The following is a 22,902-nucleotide window of genomic DNA, read 5'->3' on the forward strand; positions in this document are numbered from 1 at the left end:
TCAGTGCAGGGAGATTTTGCCATTCAGGGGAAACAGTTCTGATCACTACACAGGAGGCAGGAAGGAAGGAGGGAACTACTGGCATTGAGTGGATAGAGGTCAGAGATGCTGCTAAACAGCCTACAACAAACAGCTTTGGGCCCTTCTCCCAACAAAGAATTCCCCAGCCTAAAATGTCAGAAATGCTGAGGGTGAGAAATTCCCCCTAATGTGTGTAATGCAAATGAATAATTACAGTATATTAAGAATAGAGCTACATTCTAAGTACATACAAGGTACAGAGGAAGCATAGGAGAAGCACCGGAGTCTGTCTGGAAGGTCAAACAGATTCAGTAAAACAAAGGAGTCCTCATCTCCTGATTCACAGCTTTCTACAGCACAACTCCAACCTAACTTTTAAATCTAATTTCTTGCTTCTTCCAAAAACAGCTCTGCTAGACTGGTCTAAACTGTGGATTCTATACCTTGCTGAGTCTGTCACTCTTCCCAGGGCATGGCTAAACCATCCTTTCCCCTCCTATCCCAAATCCCTCAGCACTCAAGGCCTAATTAAGTTCTTCCTCCTCCATGAAGTCTTCTGTGATTCTTTCTCTTAAAATTGCTATAGGACTTTTCAATTAGACCACTCATTTGGCACTTTATCATATACACTTTTGATATAATTTGTTAGGTTATGGTGCTTAACTTCTACATGATTATTTAACATTTATGTTCCATCTCTATGTTGACAATATACTTAAGACAAAGCTTCTGACATACCCATTCCAATCACTTCCTTCCTTGTATTAATGCTACAACAGATGCCAAAAAACACATGAAGAAAGTGGACTAGACTTATTAAGTATTAGACATTACAGTCCTACAACCAATGCTTGAGGTCTTTGAGCTCATGACAATTTGAATACATCCAGTTACTAGAGTGGTAGTTTATTTATAAACCTTAGTGTCACAGAGCGTCCATTCAATCCCACACATTGCACACTTATACTTCTTACTTCATGCCAAGAGAAGTCCACTGATTTTTGCCACACTTAAGTTTCAGAAACTGCCAGAAATAAGAAAACTAAGAAATCTCAATTGGGGCAGTTTCTCTGCTCAAATTTTAAGACCGAAACAGATAAAGAGATCTTTATATTTTCGGTCAACACCCTCACTGCCATGACAAAAATCTGAAATTTTGGAAAATGCTTCTAATCTCAAAAAGAAGCGGAAGAAGAAAAGGGGTCGAGGGGAGGAGAAGGAAGAGAATCAGGAAGAGGGGGAGGAAGAAGAAAAGGATGACAAAGAGGAAGATGAAGGATGTGGTTTCTTTTTTTTTTTTTTTTAATTTTTTTTTTCAACGTTTATTTATTTTTGGGACAGAGAGAGACAGAGCATGAACGGGGGAGGGGCAGAGAGAGAGGGAGACACAGAACCGGAAACAGGCTCCAGGCTCTGAGCCATCAGCCCAGAGCCCGACGCGGGGCTCGAACTCACGGACCGCGAGATCGTGACCTGGCTGAAGTCGGACGCTTAACCGACTGCGCCACCCAGGCGCCCCAGATGTGGTTTAATTCTTTAGCAGAGAGATGTTGGAGAAGTTTAAACAGTTTAAAAAACTGTCTGATATCTAAATAGAAAAGTCAGATTTCTGTAGCTTATTTTCTGAATGCCTATTTATAACTGTATACAGGCAATGGTGGGGGGAGGTGAGGCCAGACATACAGATCTTCAGTGTTTTAACAACGCTTCTCTTCCTCTTCACCCTCCTAACCTATCATTTCTAAGTTCTGAGAACCTTTACAGATGGAAAACTTTGTCAATTTCTTGGAGAATTAATTAAGGAAGAAAGGCATAAGTTGTACTTAATTACTCATCATAAAATATTCTTTGACATAAAATTGAAAGCTTCCTTGACTACTTGATTCTTGGCTTCATCTCTCCAGCATCTGGAGAGGCAGTTGAGAATACAGACCCTGGAACCAGATGTCCTCCTTCCAACCCCAGCTCTGCCACTTACGAGTTGTACAAACTGTATGTCATTTCCTTCTCCTCCTTTAAGAGTTCCTGAATCAGGAGAACCAAGTTCTAGTCCTAGTTGTGCCTCTGCCTGTGCCTCTGCCTTGCTTAGTGACCTTGGGCCATAGTTTCCACATCTGTAAAGAGAAGAAGCCAGGGGATTGCACTAGATCACCAAGGGTGATTTTGCCTCCCGGGGACCATTTTGGCAATGTCTGGACATATTTTTGGTTGTCACCTCTAGGGGTGGGTGTGAAGTCACCTCTAGGGAAGGGTGCATCTAGTAGGTAGAGGCTGCTAAACATCCTACAATTCACAGGACAGCCAGCGCCCCATGCCAAATAATTATCCAGTCTAAAAATGTCTATGACGCCACAGTTGAAAATCCCTTGGCTCTAAATCTCTCAAAGACCGCCTCAGAGGTCCCCAAGAAGTGGGGCTGAGAAGGCCCATTTTAGCAGTTTTCTATGATGGGCTTTCATGAGAGAAAAACAACGTACATGTTAAGGGTATGGACTCTGAGGCCAGACTGTCTGGGTTCAAATCTGACTCCACCACTCACTAGCTGTATATCTTGGACTAGTTACTTACCCTTTCTGACACAGTTTCCTTCTCCATAATATGGCGTCAATACAGAATCTACCTGATGAGGCTGTTGTGAGAATGGAATAAGCTAATGTGCGTAAAGCATCTAGAACAGCACCTGGCACCATGTAAGTATTAGCTACTTACCATGTAAGTATCATCATCACCACCAACGTAAATATGGGCATAAGATGGGATAAAACAGCCAGCGCTTCACTTCAGGAGTCACGTGAGCTGGATTCCTCAGTGGGAAGGGTGTGAAGACCGAGCAAATTTAAGCACAGGTCCTTCCACATCAGAAATTCTGCTCTCCCTCAAGTCATCGTGTCCCATGTCTCCCCTCTCCTGCTTCCATGGCTACGGAAAGGCTTGGATGCAAATGTTCTCATGGTTTGCAGGGAACGTGGTACTTATACCCATTACTATCATGCAAAAAAGTAATGGGAGGAAGCAGTTTGTTAGCCATCAGCAACTTGGTCTTCACTTTCTGCCTCCCCTCATCAGGGGCTGCCATCAAAGCCCTGGGGGTCCTGTTACCCCTGCGCTGTTCTCCTCCACAGAAACTTCATGAAGGGCGTGGGACACACCTGCTCCCCTGCTGACAGTGAAGCCACCACAACAGAGAAACAGCCTATGATATTACCTTTTTGTTTGTTTTCTTAACTACACAAGTGGAAATATAATCTCACACTAGAACATTCAGATGCGGAAGTACAGCAAGTGAAAGAAGAAAAATCTCCCTGTGTTTCCCATCCTCACTCCCCTTTCACAGAAGTAAACGTTTTTTCAATATAATGTGTGCTTGTAAAGAGTTTTGTAATGCATTTACTTTCAGTTTTATATATATATATATATATATATATATATTTTTTTTTTTTTTTTTTTTTAATTAAAACATGTGTGGGGGCACCTGGGTGGCTCAGGCAGTTGAGCATCCGACTTCGGCTCGGGTCATGATCTCATGGCTTGTGGGTTCAAGCCCCGCGTTGGGCTCTGTGCTGACAGCTCGGAGCCTGGAGCCTGCTTCGGATTCTGTATGTCTCTCTCTCTCTCTCTCTCTCTCTCTCTCTCTCTCTCTCATTCCCCACTCACGCTCTGTCTCTCTCTCTCTCAAAAATAAACATTAAAAAAAAATGTCTGTACATTTGGATCTGTATCATTTTAAGATCTGCTTTGCTGTATTCCATAATGAGGGTAAGAGGATGTAGCATAGTTTATTTAATTATTTCCTTACTGGTGGACAGTGACCCAATTCTTGATCTGTAACTCACCTGCAGTTGCCAGCAAATCTAATCCATTAGACTCTACAGACAGCTCTGCCTCCTCAAAAGATTTATTTCTAAAAGTCTATTGATAAAAAAATGTCAACTGAATTTATATATTATTTGACTCTGAGATATTAGCATAGCTACATTATTCCTGTTCAAATGTAAGTATATTTTACTTAAAAAACCAAAACCAATGGAAGAATTAATTCAAGGTTAAAAATGTCAACTTATAAAAAGTTACCTATAGTATTTTTTTTAGAGTGTGTGCTTTAGCTCTAAATACTGCTTCAGAGATTTTGGAAATCACATGGTCATAAGCCATTTCTTCTTCTAAGTAAAAAAAAAAAGAACTTTATACATTTTCCCAACATGAAAGTTAGAATTAGTAAATTAGTAAACTGTTACTTCTTCATATCCAAGTATCATCCACAAGTACTTTGTGGAAAAGCAGAAGGGGGAAGTTTTGCATCTCTAACTAGTGAGCAATTGCTTTCTTTTCCTTTCCCAATAAATTACAGGCAGACTTGAACAGATGTCAGGTTGGCATTCAAAACCTAAAATATAGCTGAAAAGCAAGTTATGACTAATACAAGGAAAAAAGATGAATGTCAGAAAGCTTCATTTTTTTTTCTTTTTTTCAAATTTCAGATAAGCTCTTTAGCCTTAGGGTTCCTTTTACAGAGCCCTGGAGTTCGGCTAGATGTCTTAACCCCCATTTAAATTGCAATCTCTCCTCATGAGTGGGGGTGTGAAAATGCATTTTAAGAGTGTCAGTGTTTATGTTAATCTGAGCAAGAACTCCCTCTCTCTCAAATATGGCGCACAAAACCTCAGTGCTCTTTCTTCCACAGTATTTTTTCTTTTTTTTTGCACTGTTCTTAGCAAGTGAAAGATGTCCGCCTGTGATTGAGAGGCTCCTTATCTTCTCGGCAGCTCTACTCCATAGAGTAACTGCAGTTTCACGTATGATATCAGAAAGGAGTTGCTTTTCTTTAGGATTTCAAAAGAAACCTTAAAACTACAGATTGAAAATGGGCTTAGAGAGGGAGACTTGAAGAAAGGCGACCAAAAAGAACAGTGTCAGTTTCAAAGAAGGGGCGGGGGGGGGGGGAGCACAAGACCCTAACAGAGGCTCTCCTCCCCACCAGGTGGCCTGGATATCTGCAAGATACAGAGTCACCACAAGACAGCGTGAAGCTGGAGGCCCTTCGGTCTCCAAGCCCTTTTCCTTCCAGCCCTACAACGGGTAACTTCTGCTAAAGGCCCTTTCCTTGGATACATGTAAACCCAGTCCTAAAACTACATTAAGAGATGCTAATTCTTTAACAACTATTCCACTGTTCTTTGAAGAAGGTTTTTTGGTTTTGTTTTTTGTTTTGTTTTGCTCTGGCACTTACAATTTAGGGGTAACTGCCAGGGATGAGGAAAAATCAAGTTTCTCTACAGAATCTCTATCTTTGCCAACAAAAGAGCTACAATGAGAACTGAGGTAATCAATCAATTATCCAGAACACTCTCCCCAAAACTGCATGGAAGGGAATAAGTGTAGTAAATGTCTGAGCAGAAGGACATATTCGGCTGACACTTGAGTGTGCTCAAGGACAGCAATAAGCTGCTGAGTTTATTTGCTGAGACTTGCAGATACCAGTGTGTGATGCCCACATTTCTACCCTGGGTGCTCCTAGGACATTTATTGCAGGTGCGTGACCTCATCTGACCTTTAATGTTCCTGCAGAACTATGTGCCTCTGGTTAGCCCTTTAGTCTTCCTATACCTCCTCAAAGCAACATTCCATATATATCTAAACTATATTTTCAATCCTGAAGGTAACATGAAGCTTTACAAGCAAAAGAACTGTATTACCTAAAAGCATAACTATTCATAAACACAATGAGAGAAGAGAATTCTAAATTTATCATTCTGTGAGCTCACAACTTTGATATATAGGCAAAAAGATCCATTTAGTGAAGATTCCTGCTTACAAAGTAGACCCAATTCTAGACTCCATGGTACACACAATGATTTGGTCTCAAGCCAAAAGTAAAAGAGTTCTCTGCTTAAAACAAAACAGAACGGTCCCATAACCTACATAAATTATTCTTTACTAATCACTATTTTTTTCCATTTTAATCGATTTAAACAATCACACCCAGTGTCCAGTTGGATCCCAAAACCACAGAGGTTTATCTATTTAATTAAGAGTGAGGAAGAAATCAGCCAATTTTGTTCCCCCACCTGACAGGGTAAAAGAACACAGGGTATACATATAAAAAGGACCTGTGTAGGGGCGCCTGGGTGGCGCAGTCGGTTAAGCGTCCGACTTCAGTCAGGTCACGATCTCGCGGTCCGTGAGTTCGAGCCCCGCGTCGGGCTCTGGGCTGATGGCTCAGAGCCTGGAGCCTGTTTCCGATTCTGTGTCTCCCTCTCTCTCTGCCCCTCCCCCGTTCATGCTCTGTCTCTCTCTGTCCCAAAAATAAATAAACGTTGAAAAAAAAAAAAATTTAAAAAAAAAAAAAAAAAAAAAAGGACCTGTGTAGTGTTACTTTTTATTCTATACAAAATGTAGCAATCTGTACTTTTATATGCCTTTGCCAAAACCTAATGAGAATTTTATAACCATACTGTTCTTGCACCGCAATGAGGTACTCTACTACGGAATTCCCCCCCAAATTCAAAGGGAAAAAGAAGACTCTAACGGAAACAGGGAATGACACATGCACAGCAAGAGAATTATTTCCCAGCCTTTTTACCATAAAAATGTAGCTTTATGACATTGAGAATCTTCATTCAGAATAAAAAAAAAATAGTAATAATGTCTTTCAACTTAGTTCAAAAGTAAAGGTAGTTTTTTTTAATACTTTTTGTCCTTTGAATCAAATTGTTAACACATGCATCTTGATGGCCAAAAGCCATAAAGAGAAAAAAAATTTTTTTTAAAGAACAGAACCCATTTTTTGTCCAATTAATGTAAAAATATTAGAAAAATAAATCCACGAAAAAAGGTTTTGGATAGTAGCACTCACAAAGGCAAAGTATTATACAAAAAGCAAAGTATTATAATTTAACGAATTTCGATATGGACTACAGAAACACAGATTCATAAAGTCACTCAAAAATCCCAAATCTGTTTTGATTGAATTCCAACCTCTTCAACAGCTGGCAAAGTCACAAATCGACCGATAGGAGTTTTGCTCCTTCACTCATTATCCACCTAACTGCAGACAGAGGCCCTAATGAGCAAGGTTTGGATAACGCACAAACAGGAAACTTGTATCTGAATAACGGAATCCTTAATAGCTTCCAAACTGTGAGAAAATATTATAATATAATGAAAAGATATAGTTTATAACAGAAGCAGTTGGTTTTCTACTTGTTAGCCAGATAATATAAATGTTCAAAGAAACAGAATCATTAGACTCTCTCAGTCTGGAAAATTAGTAAAAACATTCCACAAGAAAAATTTAGAACATTTAAGATCATCCTTTTATCTCTCCTCACACCCAAAATAACCTAAACAGTATTTCCATGTCTTGACAGTAAGTCCATAAACTTTCAAAATACACATGACCAAGATAGTGAATTACCACATTTTTTACTATGTTCCAAATTAAAATTCTGTTTTTTTATGGACTTGGCCTTTGTATCTTTCAGATAAAAAAGTATGTTATTGCCATCTCAAGGTGTACAAAACTCAGGTGATGAGGGTCTCTGTCATTTTCTCTTAATCCAATTCCAAACTCGACCTTTACCCAGTGAACAGGTGTGTGCTGTGCCTGTAATTTATCACAGTGAGCGGCCAGGCAGGAAGGCTACCAACAATAGGAGGCTAATAGAACCAAGCACTTAGTGCCTACACAGCAGTTCTCTTCCCCACCACACTTTTATCTGCCAGTAGCAATGTAAAGATAAAGAATGATGGAGGGTGAGGGGAGTGATATATTCGTATTCCTTCAGGGTTTTTCTTTAGATACTGTTTTTATACTAATAGTCTGCCAGAAGCTGTTATACATTCCTTTCTCAGATATTCCGTGGCTCACATTCCAATTCAACCTATATGATATGGATATGGAAACAGTCATGACAGCATTTCCACTAGGGAAAATAAAGCCACTTCACACACGGATAAATTAAATAAAACTTCAAGAAGAAAATGATAAATGAACAGCACATTTCTGTGTATGCAATATGGAAACTTCCATGTATATCCTACATTTGTCTCTTTGGATCAAACTTATCTAATTTCAAAACATGCCAGGAATCCATTTACTAGGTATGAAGATGTACTAATTGGGTAATGCAACAGCAGCTAACTAATGTAAGAACAATGCCCACAGTCTAATAGATAACGATGATTCCGCAGGGTACATCTGACCCACAGTGGGTCTTTAGAGTCAGGTGAAATTTCCGAATATGCCCTATAGGAAAACATTCATAAATAGATAAATAAAATGAAATTTCTAAATCTGTCCTATCCACAGACGTACTTAAATTAATAAATAAATCAATAAGATAAAGTAACCGCAAATATTTCTATTTTCCCTATAAAACAAAAATGTAATTTTACAAGTTCTAATACCTCAAAAATTTTGGGGAAACTTTTTTTAAAAGAAAAAGACAAAAATACACTGGCAGGTTTGAAAAATAATTTCAAAACATTATTAAAAAAAAGACTTCATCACATTTTTTTTTTAACAACATAAGATTTGATCAAATTTTCCTTTTTAAACTCACCCATCTGCTCCACAATCTCTGGAGGAAATACTCGGGAAGCAAATGCTCGTCGAAAAATATCTGAAAATTCTTTGTCCAGACCTCCTATTCCCATTTTTTCAAAGTTCCAATCAGGATTGATGATAGACTGGCGATTTTCCTTAGTTTTAGCTTTGCCTATGTCAAACAAAGATAACCAAATGTGAAACAAGAACTTCATTACCAGGTGGAATAAGATAAGACTCACTGGGCATCTTTAATGAATAAAGAGAAGTTATCCTCTACAAAGATGAACATGCTCTTAGCTGACTTTCTAATAAGAAGGATGAGTTTTGCTATGTTAACTACTGTGCCTGGACCCACTTAGGGCCAGCAAAACACTTGTGAAATGTCTAAGCTCACACAGTCGTCCATTTGTGATCAATCCATGGAGCCTGGTCCTCTTAGCCTCTAATCTTAACCAAGTTAACTAACTTGGCTGATTAGAAGAAACACCATGTGTCTATCTGATGAAGGAAATACTAGTTGCTAGAAATGCAACTGAAATCTAGCAATCCTCAAGGCTCCTGAAGCAAGTGTATTTAAAAATGCATGTATTTATCTAGATGTTTATAAACTCTGTATATAACCCCTCAGCCTGAGAAGATGCACTGAATAAGTCTGATGTCTTATTTTTGTTTTTCCCCATTTGCACACAAAAGTCTAAGATCATCCTAAAGTCTTAATAATTTCAAAATTCATGTTTTCACTTTCACAAAGACAAAAATTATCTAACTTAAATGTCATAGTGCCACCTAAAGTAACTCAAGAGAACCACATGAGCTATCTCAAAAACAATACAAGTGCCTTAGTACATTCTACTAACAAAAAAGAAAGTGATACAATTTTTTAAATTAGAAAACAAATGGTCACATTAGAAAAAGTTTACCCTAGATGGTGATTTTATGGTTAGAGTTTTGTGGACTCAACATTTCTTCTTTGAAGCTATCTGAAAATATATTTCTTATACTGTACTGCCCTCTTGCGGCCAAATTTACTGCATGCTATATCAGTCCACAATTTTATTTATCAATGGAAAAAACCTATCAATCACACCTTTGCATGAATTACTTAGAAATACCCACATTATATGAAAGCCATGCAATGCCTACAAGACAAGACACCTTGAAGCGCCTGAGTGGCTCAGTCGGTTAAGCATCTGACTCTCAATTTCCGCTCAGGTCATGATCTCATGGTTCCTGAGATCGAGCCTCTTGTCCGGCTCTGTACTGACAGCACATAGACTGTTTTGGGTTCGTTCTCTCTCTCTCTCTCTCTCTCTCTCTCTCTCTCTCTCTTCCCCTACCCTGCTTGCATGCACGCACTCTCCCTCTCTCTTCTCTCAAACATTAAAAAAAAAGGTAAGGCATCTTAACAAAAGGTGTATGAAAGGTGTATAAAATACAAAGAAAACACTTCAGAAATGTATTGGATCAATAATTGGAGATTCTGAGAAATCCTAATCCATAAGACAACATGCATAGTCATTAAAAATTATGTTGTTGAGGCATATTTATTAAGAGGCTTGAAATATGTCAAGCAAAAGAACAAATTATAAAACATTATGAAAATAGAATCAAATTGTAAAATTTTAGAGTGTGTGAGCTATTTTTGAGTGAATGTCTATCCAAATTTTATGAAACATTTATTTTATTGTAAAATTCAGAAAAAACAGTAAGAAGGGAATAACTTAAGGATTGAGGAAAAAGGTCACATATTTGAAGTTAAGTAACCTTGGAAATCGTGGTGTGTAGCCAACGAAAATCCTCTTCTTTCTACTGGCGTAGTGAAAACCAACCCCAAGTCAGAACTACTACACAGTTAATGGCATCATTATTCTGGGGAGTTACTTTTCTTAGAGACCAATCTGCATTATTTTAATATAATAAAAGCAAGACTAACATACAAGAGCAGGACTGAGCTCTGAGTCTGTTGGAGAGACTTTCTTCACCTGCACATTCACCATTTAACTCAATCACAAACCAAAGTGACGCTAGGATCACATTTAACACACCACCGTGCACGAGGCAGTCGACAAATAACTGACCAGTTCTCAAGGTTATGAAAGACGGTGGAAGTCTGAGGAACTATCAGAGAGAAGGACTTTAGAAATTAAATGACTAAATGCAATGCGAGATCCTCAATCAGATCCTAGAACAGAAAGGACATAATGAAAAAACTAGTGAAATCCAAATAAAGTCTGTATTTTATTTTTTTAATGTTTATTTATTTTTTGAAAGAGAGAGAGCATGAGCAAGGTAGGAGGTAGGAGAGAGAGGGAGATACAGAATTCGAATCAGGCTCCAGGCTCTGAGCTGTCAGCACAGAGCCCAATGCTGGGCTTGAACCCACGAACCGTGAGATCATGACCTGAACCGAAGTCAGACCCTCAACTGACTGAGCTACCCAGACACCCCTAAAGTCTATATTTTAGTTAGTGGCCATGCAACCATGTTAACTTGGTTTTGGTAACTACTCTAGTTATTTGAGATAGAACATCAAGGAAGCTGGTGAAAGGTATATCAGACCTCTCTGCACTATTCTTGCAAATCTTCTGTAAGCCTGAACTTACCTCAATATTGAAAGTTTAAAAATCAATTTTATCTGTATTTTTCCTGATTTTTAGTGTGGTTACTAGGTTACTAGGAAATTAAAAATTATACATATGGCTCACATTACACTTCTATTGGACAATGATATCTAGTGAAGGTTTTAAACTTTTTTTTCTGTATCAGCACATCTGACAGTGATGAAATCCTCCATGATTTTGTGATAAACCTTCTCAATGGAGATGCCCTTATTCTTCTCCCAGACTTGAAAAGCATGGTAGTTGAGGCACATATAATAACAGAGACAGTCTCACTTCATTCAGAGTTTTCTAAAATTGCAAATCTTACCAATAAGATTGAGTGATGAATTGTCTGCTTTTTCAAATGCAACTTGACTGTTTCCAACAACCAGTCCTACTTCAATCTGTATAGAAAGACAATTATTAGTAGTTAGTCTAATAATAGACTTCTGGACTTCTTAACACAAGGCCAAAAATGAAGGGGAAATAAGATCTCTCTGAGCAAAGCAACTCTTCCAAACTATCATCTAAGTTAAATTTTCTCCTAACTACCTTGTACTATTTCTATTTAATTTCAATGCATGTGTCTTTTGATAATGCCTGTCTTTTTGTTATTATTTATGAACAATAATCATCATCTGCATTCAACCAGGAATACAAGTACCCATACAAATTTCAAATTACTATTAAGTCTACAAGTAAGTGTATTTTCTGCTATACTTTAATAACAGCGCTAGCTTATAAGAGCAATGTTTTCTCCCTCCTACCTTAAAAGAAAGAGTACATAATATAAAAGAAATCACTGAGCAAGAGAATGGCTAGGAATGTTATATTAATCTGCACAATTCACATCACAATGATTATTAAAAATAAAACATACCTTCTGTCTTTTTCCTGTCGCAGGCTCTCCCTTCAGGATGCTAGGATCCATGGCTTCGATATCCTTTACCAGCAAACCGAAAAGCTTTTCATTGAAGCTAAATACAAGCTATGTAGAAAAGAGATAAGGGGAGAAAAACCACTTCATGATATAATGGCTTGATTCTCACATCATCACCAGTGTTTTCCAAATGCAGGGAAGCAGCTTTCTCCTGTACATCCCTCTCAAATCTGTTCCACAAGCAAACTGCTCACACAAGCAATGAGAAGAAAAGGGAACTAACATTTACTGAGTATCTTCATGTGCCAAACCGTATAGGATGTCCTATACTTGATAGTCACAAACTGTCTTGGAGACAGATAGTCTTCCTCAGTTTTACTGGGAAGGGAGGTGAGATCCGGAGAGGGCTCAAGCAATGGAAACCAGAGTCATAGTAAACAATAGTGCCAGGATTCAAGCCTGGGTCCATGACTCTAAAATTCATGCCTTTCCACCACCAATGCAAAATTCCTGACATACAAGTTCACAGACAGATGGTGAATGCTCATTCATTCACCAAGTATTTATTGAGCGCCTTCCATAACCTAGGCCCTCTTCTACATGCTGGGGTATAACAGTTAAGCACAGCAGGCAAAGCTGACTGCTAATCCTGCCACTAGTGACTACTGCAAGTGGGAATAAAAAGTAAGAACAGCGATGTGGGGTAAGATACTTATTTCTTCTCTGTATTATTTGTTCCCTGTATTATTTCTTCTCTGCATAATCATATATCTGCATGATACTAGGTTTTACATAATTACAAATACCAAAGCATTTGCTATTAAACTAGTAACACTAAAGGAAAAGGTAAAAACAATGACATTTAAGTAGGCAATGAGAGCACAATTATTCATCAAAAAGTGTAGGGATCCAGAAGAAATACAGCACAGCTCAAAAAGCAATGGACATGTGGTCACCAAATTATCAGCTGACTGTCATCTTGGGGAGCCTTCCTGGACCATCTAATCTCAATTAGCACCATACTGGTCCTCCAGCGCATCATCTCATTTTACTTAAATCCAAGTACTTAACATTAACAGCAATGGCATTTCTCATTTTCTGTCTTCCCCAACTAGAAAGTAAGCTCTGCAAGAGTAGGAATTGTGTATATTTTGTTCACTGCTGACCTGCAGAACCTAACATAGTAGCTGAAACATACTAGGTTATCCATTTAACACTTGTTTAATTAATTAGCAGCTCATTAACCAATGGGTTCTTGTCTCAGCTACAGCCCTGGCAGTGTAGCCATGGGCACAACATTTACCCTCTCTGAATGTAAAAATCACTCATTCCAATTCTAGTACTCTTAAAAATAATAAATGCACGATAACCTTTTCCTGTCTAGCAGTGACTCAGTTTCCACTTGTGCAAGTTTGATATCATAATGTATGGATTACCCAGATCCCTAGTCTTGTTCTTCCAGATTTATGCCATTTCACTTAGGTGAGAGAATCAAAAGAAATGACACTCCTTTCATCCAACAGCTGTTTCTTTCCACCACTTCTCTCCCTGCCGGTTCCACATACTTTCCCAGGTGAGAGCCTCCGAGACAGTGTAGGTGAGTCACCAGAGATCAGAATGCTATAAGCAGTGATTTGCAAACTTTTGGTCTTATGATCCCTTTATATGCCTAAAACTATTTGAGAACTCTCAAAGAGCCTTTTGTTTAAGTGGATTATATCCACTGGTATTCACTATAGTAGAAATCAGAACAAGAAACTTAAAATGTATTTATTAATTTAAAAATAACAATAAATTTATCATGTGTGAACATAAATGATATTTTTTAACATAAAAAAAACCACCTATTTCTGAAATAAAAAACATAAGTGGAAACCATGGCACTGTCACATTTTTGTAAATCTCTTTAATGTCTTGCCTAATGGAAGACAGCTGGACCCTCACATCTCCTTTAATAGCCAATGTGCTGAGCTAGCACACATCACATAGTTTGCAGAACTCCATTGTGCATTTGTGAGAGAATAAGAGGAAAAAGAGACATAACACCTTGGTATTATTATGAAAATAATTCTGACTTCACAAACGCCCTGAAGAGCTTCAGGTCTCTGGGCCATACTTTGAGAACTGCTGCTATGGCGTTATGATAGGAGGAAGGAGTTAGGAATAATTAAGAAAAGTCACAAAGAAGGAGACAAATATAATGGTAAGGCCAAAAGAGCAATGCTTATTTATGTGTACAAACAAGCAGCAATTTATGGACTCACACAGCTTTTTAAGTAAAACTTTAAAAGAACAGAATTTCTTCCTAGGAGATTAACAATATACTAACTGAAGTCCTTTTGCAAGAAGGCAAGATCAGCAATATCATTTTTAAGGATAGAAAAATTGGGCTTCAGAGGTTCCAAGAAAAACCTGAAAATACACATACATAATTTTCTTAAGATTCTCAAATTAGTTTAGAACCAAAAAAGTTACGAATTACTTTTCTACAGAAATATACCAGGGAAAAAGAAAAACCATCCAGAGACAAAATAAGTGTCTCACAATAAAAAAAGTAAGAAATCTGAAACATTTAAGTCTGCAGCATTCTCAAGTTTGCACAGGGAAAAGCTGCTGTAATTAAATTTGACATTGTAACCTAAAAGTTACTTTAGAATTTTTTTGAATGGACTCAAGACATTCAGCAAACGTATCACCCTCACTTTTTATCACTCAATTGGATATATCTGTCCATATACAGAGCTCCTCCCAGTTTTTAAACAGTCGAATTAATTTGGACAACTGCAATGACTGGAATGCCTGTCAAGTGGAAGAAATGAAAGAAAATTCAAAACTACCTGCTGTCCCACTGAGAACGCCTGGTTGTTGAACTGCTGAATGAATTCCGCTGCCATCTTGTCAGTATCATAAGGATTGGAGTCAATGCTTTTTTTCTGCAGGAAATCAATCTCGATGGTCATTGTGCCAATACACTGTTTGGCCTTGTCAAATGTATATAAGGATACTAGGGGGGAAAAAGAAGCATTTCTTAAAACACAGGGACACCAAATACTTGCTGTGTTTTGAGTAACTAAAAGTTTCACATAAATGAATCCTAACAAAACTTGACCAAAAGAGGGCTTTCCATGGCCTTTACTGACAGGACACACAAGCACAGATTAAAGAAAATGATAATAACCACTAGAGATTTTGTTCCCCTCTGAATTAATTAGTTCACATTGTACAGCATTCTCCCTCTACCTTTACCCCTCACCCAACTCTTATGGGAAATCACAGCCCTCCCCACATGGTCTCTACATCTTCCTCCTTCTCATTTAACAGAGGACAAATGATAGTATGGGAAGTCCCAGTGGAGTTGGCATAACACGCTGCTTTCAAACAAGATTTTTGTTTGACACAAGCAAGAGCTAAGGTGAGAAGTGTGTACTCTTTTGTTCTAGCAAGTTACTATGCAGGACAAAAAAAAAACAAAAAACAAAAAACAAAGCTTGAGAAAAAATAAATTACTCCAGAGCGATTTAAAGTTCGACATTTCTTTAAAAAAAAATATATATGTTTATTTATTTTTGAAGGAGAGAGAGACAGAGTGTGAGCAGGGGAGGGGCAGAGAGAGAGAGGGAGACACAGAATCTGAAGCAGGCTCCAGGCTCTGAGCTGCCAGCACAGAGCCCGATGTACGGCTCAAACTCACGGCTGTGAGATCATGACCTGAGCCGAAGTCAGATGCCTAACTGATTGAGCCACCCAGGCACCCCTGGCATTTCTTTTTTAATACTATAAAAATATTTACTAGGGCACCCAGGTGGTTCAGTTGGTTAAGCGTCCAGCTCTTGGTTTTGGCACAGGTCATGATCTCGCAGCTTCATGGGTTTGAGCCCCGCATCAGTCTCTGCACTGGTAGCTTGGAGCCTCTCTCTCCAAGAGATTCTCTCTCTCTTGGGATTCTCTCTCTCCCTCTCTCTCTGTCCCTCCCCTATTCGCACTGTCTCTGTCTCTCTCAAAATAAATAAATAAGCTTTTGAAAAAATATATATTTACTGAACACCTACTATAGCCAGGGAACTATGGTAAGTACTACATGTATAACATGTAAAAGAAGCCAAGGACGTTTTTAACTCATCTTTGTATGAACAACACCTGACAGCAAAAAACCCAATTTCCATGCTGGTAACAAAGGAAGCAAGACAAAGGGACTTTGGAGTCTGTGTTTCAATAGATTCTGCTAGTAACTAGAAAATCAAAGTAAATCATCTAGCTCTCTGTGCCTTGATTTGTCACATTTGTAAAACAAGAAGACAGGACTACATAAACCTTATGAGGACCACATAAACCTTACGATTCTTTCATACCCTAAATTCTATTCTAAATTTATTTCTTATAGTCTAGCCAGTTGAATTAGATTTAAAGATTTTCTCTATATTCTCTGAATTCTCTATATTTCTCTAATTCTCTGAATGAAATTGCTTATACAATCATATTTTTATATCCTGGCTTACTGTTGTAAAGGGGTACACACATATTTTAAAGACAAACATTTTCAAAAGCAAAATAACTAAGAAAGCCAGAGTAAGGAATAGAAAATTCACTGAAGATCAAAGAGTAAGTCCAAATCTCAGCTGAAAGTTTCAGATATTTTCTTGCCTCTACTTCTCAGTGTTTTGTTCTTTCTTAACATTTCCTAGAAAATACAGGTTATACATTAAGTAATTTTCATAAACAAGACAGCCTAATTGTTTCCTCACATAGTGAAGATAAGTATAGAAGGAAATGTTAATGTAAAAATGAATAAGTTGATTCATCGATTCCATTTCCAGGTGTCTGTCCCAAAGACTCCTGAACATTTGCCTAAAAATGGAGAGGTTCCTTGCACCATTATTTTCTATAGTCAACACTGAAAAAAACAGTGATCAGTAAGGAAATAATGAATAAAATGTGGCATATTCATAATGTGGAATACCAGACAGCAATCAAAATAAAAACTTGATGTATATTTAATAAATATGGCTATTAAAACAAAATATTGAAGGGGGCCTGGGTGGCTCAGTCAGTTAAGTGTCTGACTCTTGGTTTCAGCTCAAGTCATAGTTCGTGAGTTTGGGCCCTACATCAGGCTCTGTGCTCTCTCCTTCTCTCTCTACCCCTCTCCCACTTGTGCTCTCTATCAAAAATAAATAAATAAACTTAAAAATATATATATTGAATAAAAAACTATATTGCAGAAAGATTCATACCGTATGACATCATTACATGCATTAAAGACTCAAAAATAGGGGCGCCTGGGTGGCTCAGTCAGGTAAGTGTCCGACTTTGGCTCAGGTCATGATCTCACAATTCGTGAGTTCGAGCTCCACGTCAGGCTCTGTGTTGACAGCTCAGATCCTGGAGCCTGCTTCAGATTCTGTGTGTCCCTCTCTCTCTCTGCCCCTCCCTTGCTCGTGCTCTCTCTCTCTCTCTCTCTCTCTCTCAAAAATAAACATTAAAAAAAATTTTAATTAAAAATAAATAAAGACTGAAAAACAATTCTATAACATAATGCATGTACATGTATATACATATACACACATGTGTTTATATATGAGTGTGTATCATCTATATATCAAGAAACTTAAGTGTATTAAAATATCATTATTACTGACTATAGTTTTTCAAATGCACTTTAAGGTTAGTGTTCCTAAATAGAAAAGACCAAGCTCTTAGAATTTCAGATGCTGTGTGCAGTACCATGGACAGCGCCACAGGCAGCACCGTGGTCAGCACCATTGTCAGCCTCAAAGGGCCAGATGCCCTGAAGCATCCACAAGCAAAGGACCATAAGATTGAGAATGTTTTCTTATTTTAAGATTTATAGCAATTTAATGTCAAAGACTAATAAAAATTATTTTTATAAGCAAAGAATGTATAGGCAGTATTTGAATAAACAGTTACAATGAATAAACATTACAATGAAAAAGGTATATGATGATGGTCAAAAACATGTTAATTGAACATCAGTCTGTAATACCTAAAATACGGCATCTCCAGATGGAGAGAAGACTAAATGATTCTTCTAGAAGATTCCTTCACACTAAAATCACTGACCTGACTGCAAAAAATTCTCACCCTACAGACAGAAACTCCTGTTCCAGAATCTTTGAATTAGCACTCCCCTTCATACCACACATCCTACCCTAACTCTGCCCACATCACTACTACACTGAATCAGTTTTCTACCTTTATGGCCACATCATCTACATCACTCAAGCCTCCAAACCCTTCCTTGTCCCAAGTTTACCCCCCTAAGTCCCACTTGATCATTTAGTTTTATAATTTTGACCATTAAATCTGTTTGGGTCACCTTTTAAGAAAAATGTTTATTTATTTATTAAGAGAAAGAGAGAGAGAAAGAGAGTCACAAGCAGGCACTGTCAGCACAGTGCCCCATGCGGAGCTTGACCCCATGTGCCGTGAGACCATGACCTCAGCTGAAATCAAGAGTCAGACACCCAAACAGATGGGCACCCCGTTTGATTCACCTTTTAAAGAACGGACTGTACTGCTAGTGCAGACCCTGCTTGGGATTCTCTCTCTCCCTCTCTATCTGCGCCTCCTGCACACACATGCACACATACTCTCTCTCTCTCAAAATTAAAAAAAAAAAAAAGAATAACTCTACCATCAAGACAACCATTTCTGGTAGCAGAAGAATGCTTTAAATATAATTTAAGTCACAAAATACATTTCTCAACTCATCAAGATTTATTACCTTGAATTTCCATACCTTTCCACAACAGAATGTATCTACATTAAAGGTTAAACTTAAGTGCTCTCTTAACTGTATTTAGAAAAATATGTTTGTGGGGCGCCTGGGTGGCGCAGTCGGTTAAGCGTCCGACTTCAGCCAGGTCACGATCTCGCGGTCCGTGAGTTCGAGCCCCGCGTCGGGCTCTGGGCTGATGGCTCGGAGCCTGGAGCCTGTTTCCGGTTCTGTGTCTCCCTCTCTCTCTGCCCCTCCCCCGTTCATGCTCTGTCTCTCTCTGTCCCAAAAATAAATAAACGTTGAAAAAAAAAATTAAAAAAAAAAAAATAGAAAAATATGTTTGAAGAAATAAGCAACCTAAGCTACATACACACTCATTTTCTCACTAATACATTTTCATTTCTACCAATGTCTGTAAATAAGGAACCTTGGTTTCATACACTGACCTACTTCACTTTGGTGCTGAATTCCTTCACTGTTTCAGCTTCTCACCCTGCTTCAGGTGAGGGGATTATAATAAAGAGAATCACTTGTCAGTGTCTCCCAAAATGTGGCTGAGGAACCGCTTAACAATGAGTGTTAAAAACACAGATTCAGGAATCAGATTCCTCAAGGAAAGGGCCTGAGAATCTTTTTTTTTTTTTTTAACAAACTCTCCAGATGTTTCTCTCAGGAAAATTTGGAAAGCACTAATTATGCAACTCTCCCCACCAGCTACCCATATCTAAAGTAATTTCCTTTATTTTTACACCAATCAAAAAATTTTATCCTTCATCCTATTTCCACAAAGGGAAAAAAAAAAGCCACCTAAAGATATCCCCAATATTGGGGCACCTGGCTGGTTGAGTCAGTGGAGCATGCAACTCTTGATCTCGGGGTTGTGAGTTCAAGCCCCATGTTGGGTGTAGAGATTACTTTAAAAAATAAAATCTTAGGGGTGTCTAGGTGGCTCAGTTGTTAAGTGTCTGACTCTTGATTTCAGCTCAGGTCATGATCTCATTGTTGTGAGATTGGGCCCTACGTCAGGGTCTGCACTGAGTGTGGAGCCTGCTTGGAATTCTCTCTCTCCCTCTCTTTCTGCCCTTCCCCCACTCTCTCTCTCTCAAAATAAATAAATATTTTAAAACTAAAATAAAATAAAATCTACAAAAGAGAGATAACCCCAATATTTCAGTTCCCTCTAAGGAAAAAATAAATAAAAAGAAGTTCCCATGAAAAATTTTAAAAAATAACTCCACAAGTTTACTATGAAAAGAAAACATAACACATAACAAAATACTGCAGCATTTCAGCTGATGAAGTGTCTTCCCCCAAAGAAATCAACCATGAACTAGAAAAAAATATGCGTAACACTTTAAACTGAATTAAATATCCTCAAACAAGTACTTAGAAAAATAACAAAACATCTAAAATCAGAAGATTAAAAAATAAGAACACAAATAGACAAAAGAAATGCAATGAGAGTTTATGGAACTCAGGAAAGAAACTGAAGAAAAAGATAAAACTATTTCAGAGTGAATAATAAATTATAAAGTGCCCATAGGAGACTAGATTCAAATTACAATTTAGTAAGAGGCAGTGAAAGAAGAGGAAAACAACCAAGAAAATAAAAATAAAAGAAAGAAAGACTTTTAAAAGAATAAAGAGAAAGTAGTTGAAATGGAAGATAGGCAGACAAGGACTAACATACATATAATTAGAGCCCCTAGAAAGAAAATCAAAACAACTGGACCAGAACTAATGTTCAAAACCATAATCTAAGAAAAATTTTGGAAATAAACAAAAACTTAAATCTGCATATTGAAGTGACCCATTATATCCATTGGTCATTGACCTAGAATATCCTAATAAGAATATTACACTTTAAATACAGAAAAGTCCTCAGGGCTCCCAGGCAGAAAAACTGAATTACTTATAAAGGTAAGAAAATTCGACTGGCATCAGACCTCTTAAGAGCATCATACGAGGCAAGGCAATTGTGATCAGTATTTTCAAGAAATTCAAGAAAACAAGCCAAGAATTCTATGTCTATGCAAGCCAAGCTACATTTGAAAGAGCAAAGATATAGAAAAACAGTTTGAATATGCAAGAACTTAATGAACACCTATACACATATATACTTCCTAGAGGAATGTACTAGATCATAGGTTTTATACAACCAAGTAGAAACTGGCAAAAGGACTATCATAATCATTTAAGTGACTTAATTGTAGAGTTAAGACTAAAACAAGTATGGGGTCATGTGTGGAAGAATAGCATATAAACATCATGCTCTGACAAAGTAGAAAGAAAGCAACTAATATGTAGAGCATGGTGACTATAGTTCATAATACTAAATTGCATATTTGAATGTTGCTAAGAGAGTATATCTTAAAAGTTCCCATCACAAGAAAAAAACTGTTTTTGTAACTATATATGATGATGGATGTTAACTAGACTTACTGTAGTGATCATTAGCAATGTATACAACTATTGAATCACTATGTTATATACCTGAGACTAATATGTCAGTTATACCTCAATTTTAGAAAATTTCCTTCTTCTACTTAAAAAAAAATTTTAATTTAAAAAGAAAGCAACAAACAAAATTGGAGGAGAGTGGGGGGTAGAAAATGAGCATTAACTGCTATACAGGCAACAGAAGAGAGTCAAAGGATATCACTTAGAACTGACAGAACAGAGTTTTTGAAAAGGTCAAGAAGGGGCGCCTGGGTGGCGCAGTCGGTTAAGCGTCCGACTTCAGCCAGGTCACGATCTTGCGGTGCGTGAGTTCGAGCCCCGCGTCAGGCTCTGGGCTGATGGCTCAGAGCCTGGAGCCTGTTTCTGATTCTGTGTCTCCCTCTCTCTCTGCCCCTCCCCCGTTCATGCTCTGTCTCTCTCTGTCCCAAAAATAAATAAACGTTAAAAAAAAAAAAATTTTTAAAAAAAAGAAAAGGTCAAGAAAAAAAAGGGGGGGGGACCAAGGGTACTATGAGAGGTATAAATGCAAAAGTAGTCACTAAAACAAAAATATAAATACTCCTAAATACCAAAATAAAAAATTAGAAATAGCCAAGATGATATACCAAATAGAGAAACACAACTAAAATGGAAGATAACAGAACTGAGATTGAATATATCAGTAATATCAATAACTATGAAAGGGTTTAATAAACCTATTAGAAGATTTTTAAATTAGCTCATAAACCAAAACCCAACTCTGTACTGTATACCACAGACACATCTAAAACACAGGGGTTCAGAAAAGCTAAAAGTAAAGCGATGGGCAAAGATATGCTGAGCAAATTAAAAACAATAAGAAAGCAGGGTTTGTAATCCTGACATCAAAGTATAATTTACAACACATTAAATAAGACGAAGAAGGATACTTTATGATGCTAATAGCCACAATTCACATTAAAAATATAACAGTTATGAATATCTACATACCAAATAACATAGAAACTACTATGTAAAGTAGATACTACAGGAGATGCAAGGAAAAATAGAACAGAAGAACATTAAGATTTTAACACACCAGTTTCAGTTCCATACAGGGCAAGTAATTCCATTAAGAATACAGAAGATCTAAACAGCATAATTAGTAAAGTAGAGCTTACAGATATATAGCAGACAATAAACCCTGATAACATAATATACCTCCTTCTCAGTGCACACGAACCATTTTCTTTCTCTGCGTGTGTGTGCACATGCATGTGTGATGACAATGCTTAAGATCTACCCACTTGGCAAAGTTTAAGTATGCACGCAGAATTGTTAACTACAGTCACCCTTCTACACATTAGATCTTCAGAACTTCTCCATCTTACAAAACTGAAACTTCAATAACCCATCCTATAAATGTATTCTTCAAAAATATCACCATCATGAAAGGAAAAAAATAAAAGCCAAAGATTAGAGAAATGACAACTAAGTACAATACACGATCCCAAACTGGATCATTTGCTGAGAAGGAAAAACATGTTGTAAAGGAAATCACTGGGACAATTAACAAAACTGAAATATGAACTAGAGATTAAAGTTTCAACATTTAATTACATTAACGTTTAATTTCCTGAATTTGATTACTGTAAGAGCATATCTTTGTCCTCAGGAAATATACACTAAAGTATGAGAT

The 22,902-nt window shown here is 37.5% G+C and overlaps 1 protein-coding gene across 1 annotated transcript in view; it reads right to left on the minus strand.

The window, feature by feature from the left end:
* Positions 1-22,902, minus strand: part of NSF (N-ethylmaleimide sensitive factor, vesicle fusing ATPase) — a 147,901-nt gene that overhangs the window by 93,462 nt on the left and 31,537 nt on the right. The window contains exons 5-8 of the mRNA XM_030295291.2: positions 14,887-15,053; positions 12,050-12,157; positions 11,498-11,573; positions 8,583-8,738 (exon numbers count right to left, since the gene is read on the minus strand). Of these exons, the coding sequence (XP_030151151.1) occupies positions 8,583-8,738; positions 11,498-11,573; positions 12,050-12,157; positions 14,887-15,053 (507 nt within the window). The remainder of the gene's footprint in view (positions 1-8,582; positions 8,739-11,497; positions 11,574-12,049; positions 12,158-14,886; positions 15,054-22,902) is intronic.

The sequence above is a fragment of the Lynx canadensis genome, chromosome E1 (assembly GCF_007474595.2).
Source record: "Lynx canadensis isolate LIC74 chromosome E1, mLynCan4.pri.v2, whole genome shotgun sequence".
NCBI lineage: Eukaryota > Metazoa > Chordata > Mammalia > Carnivora > Felidae > Lynx > Lynx canadensis.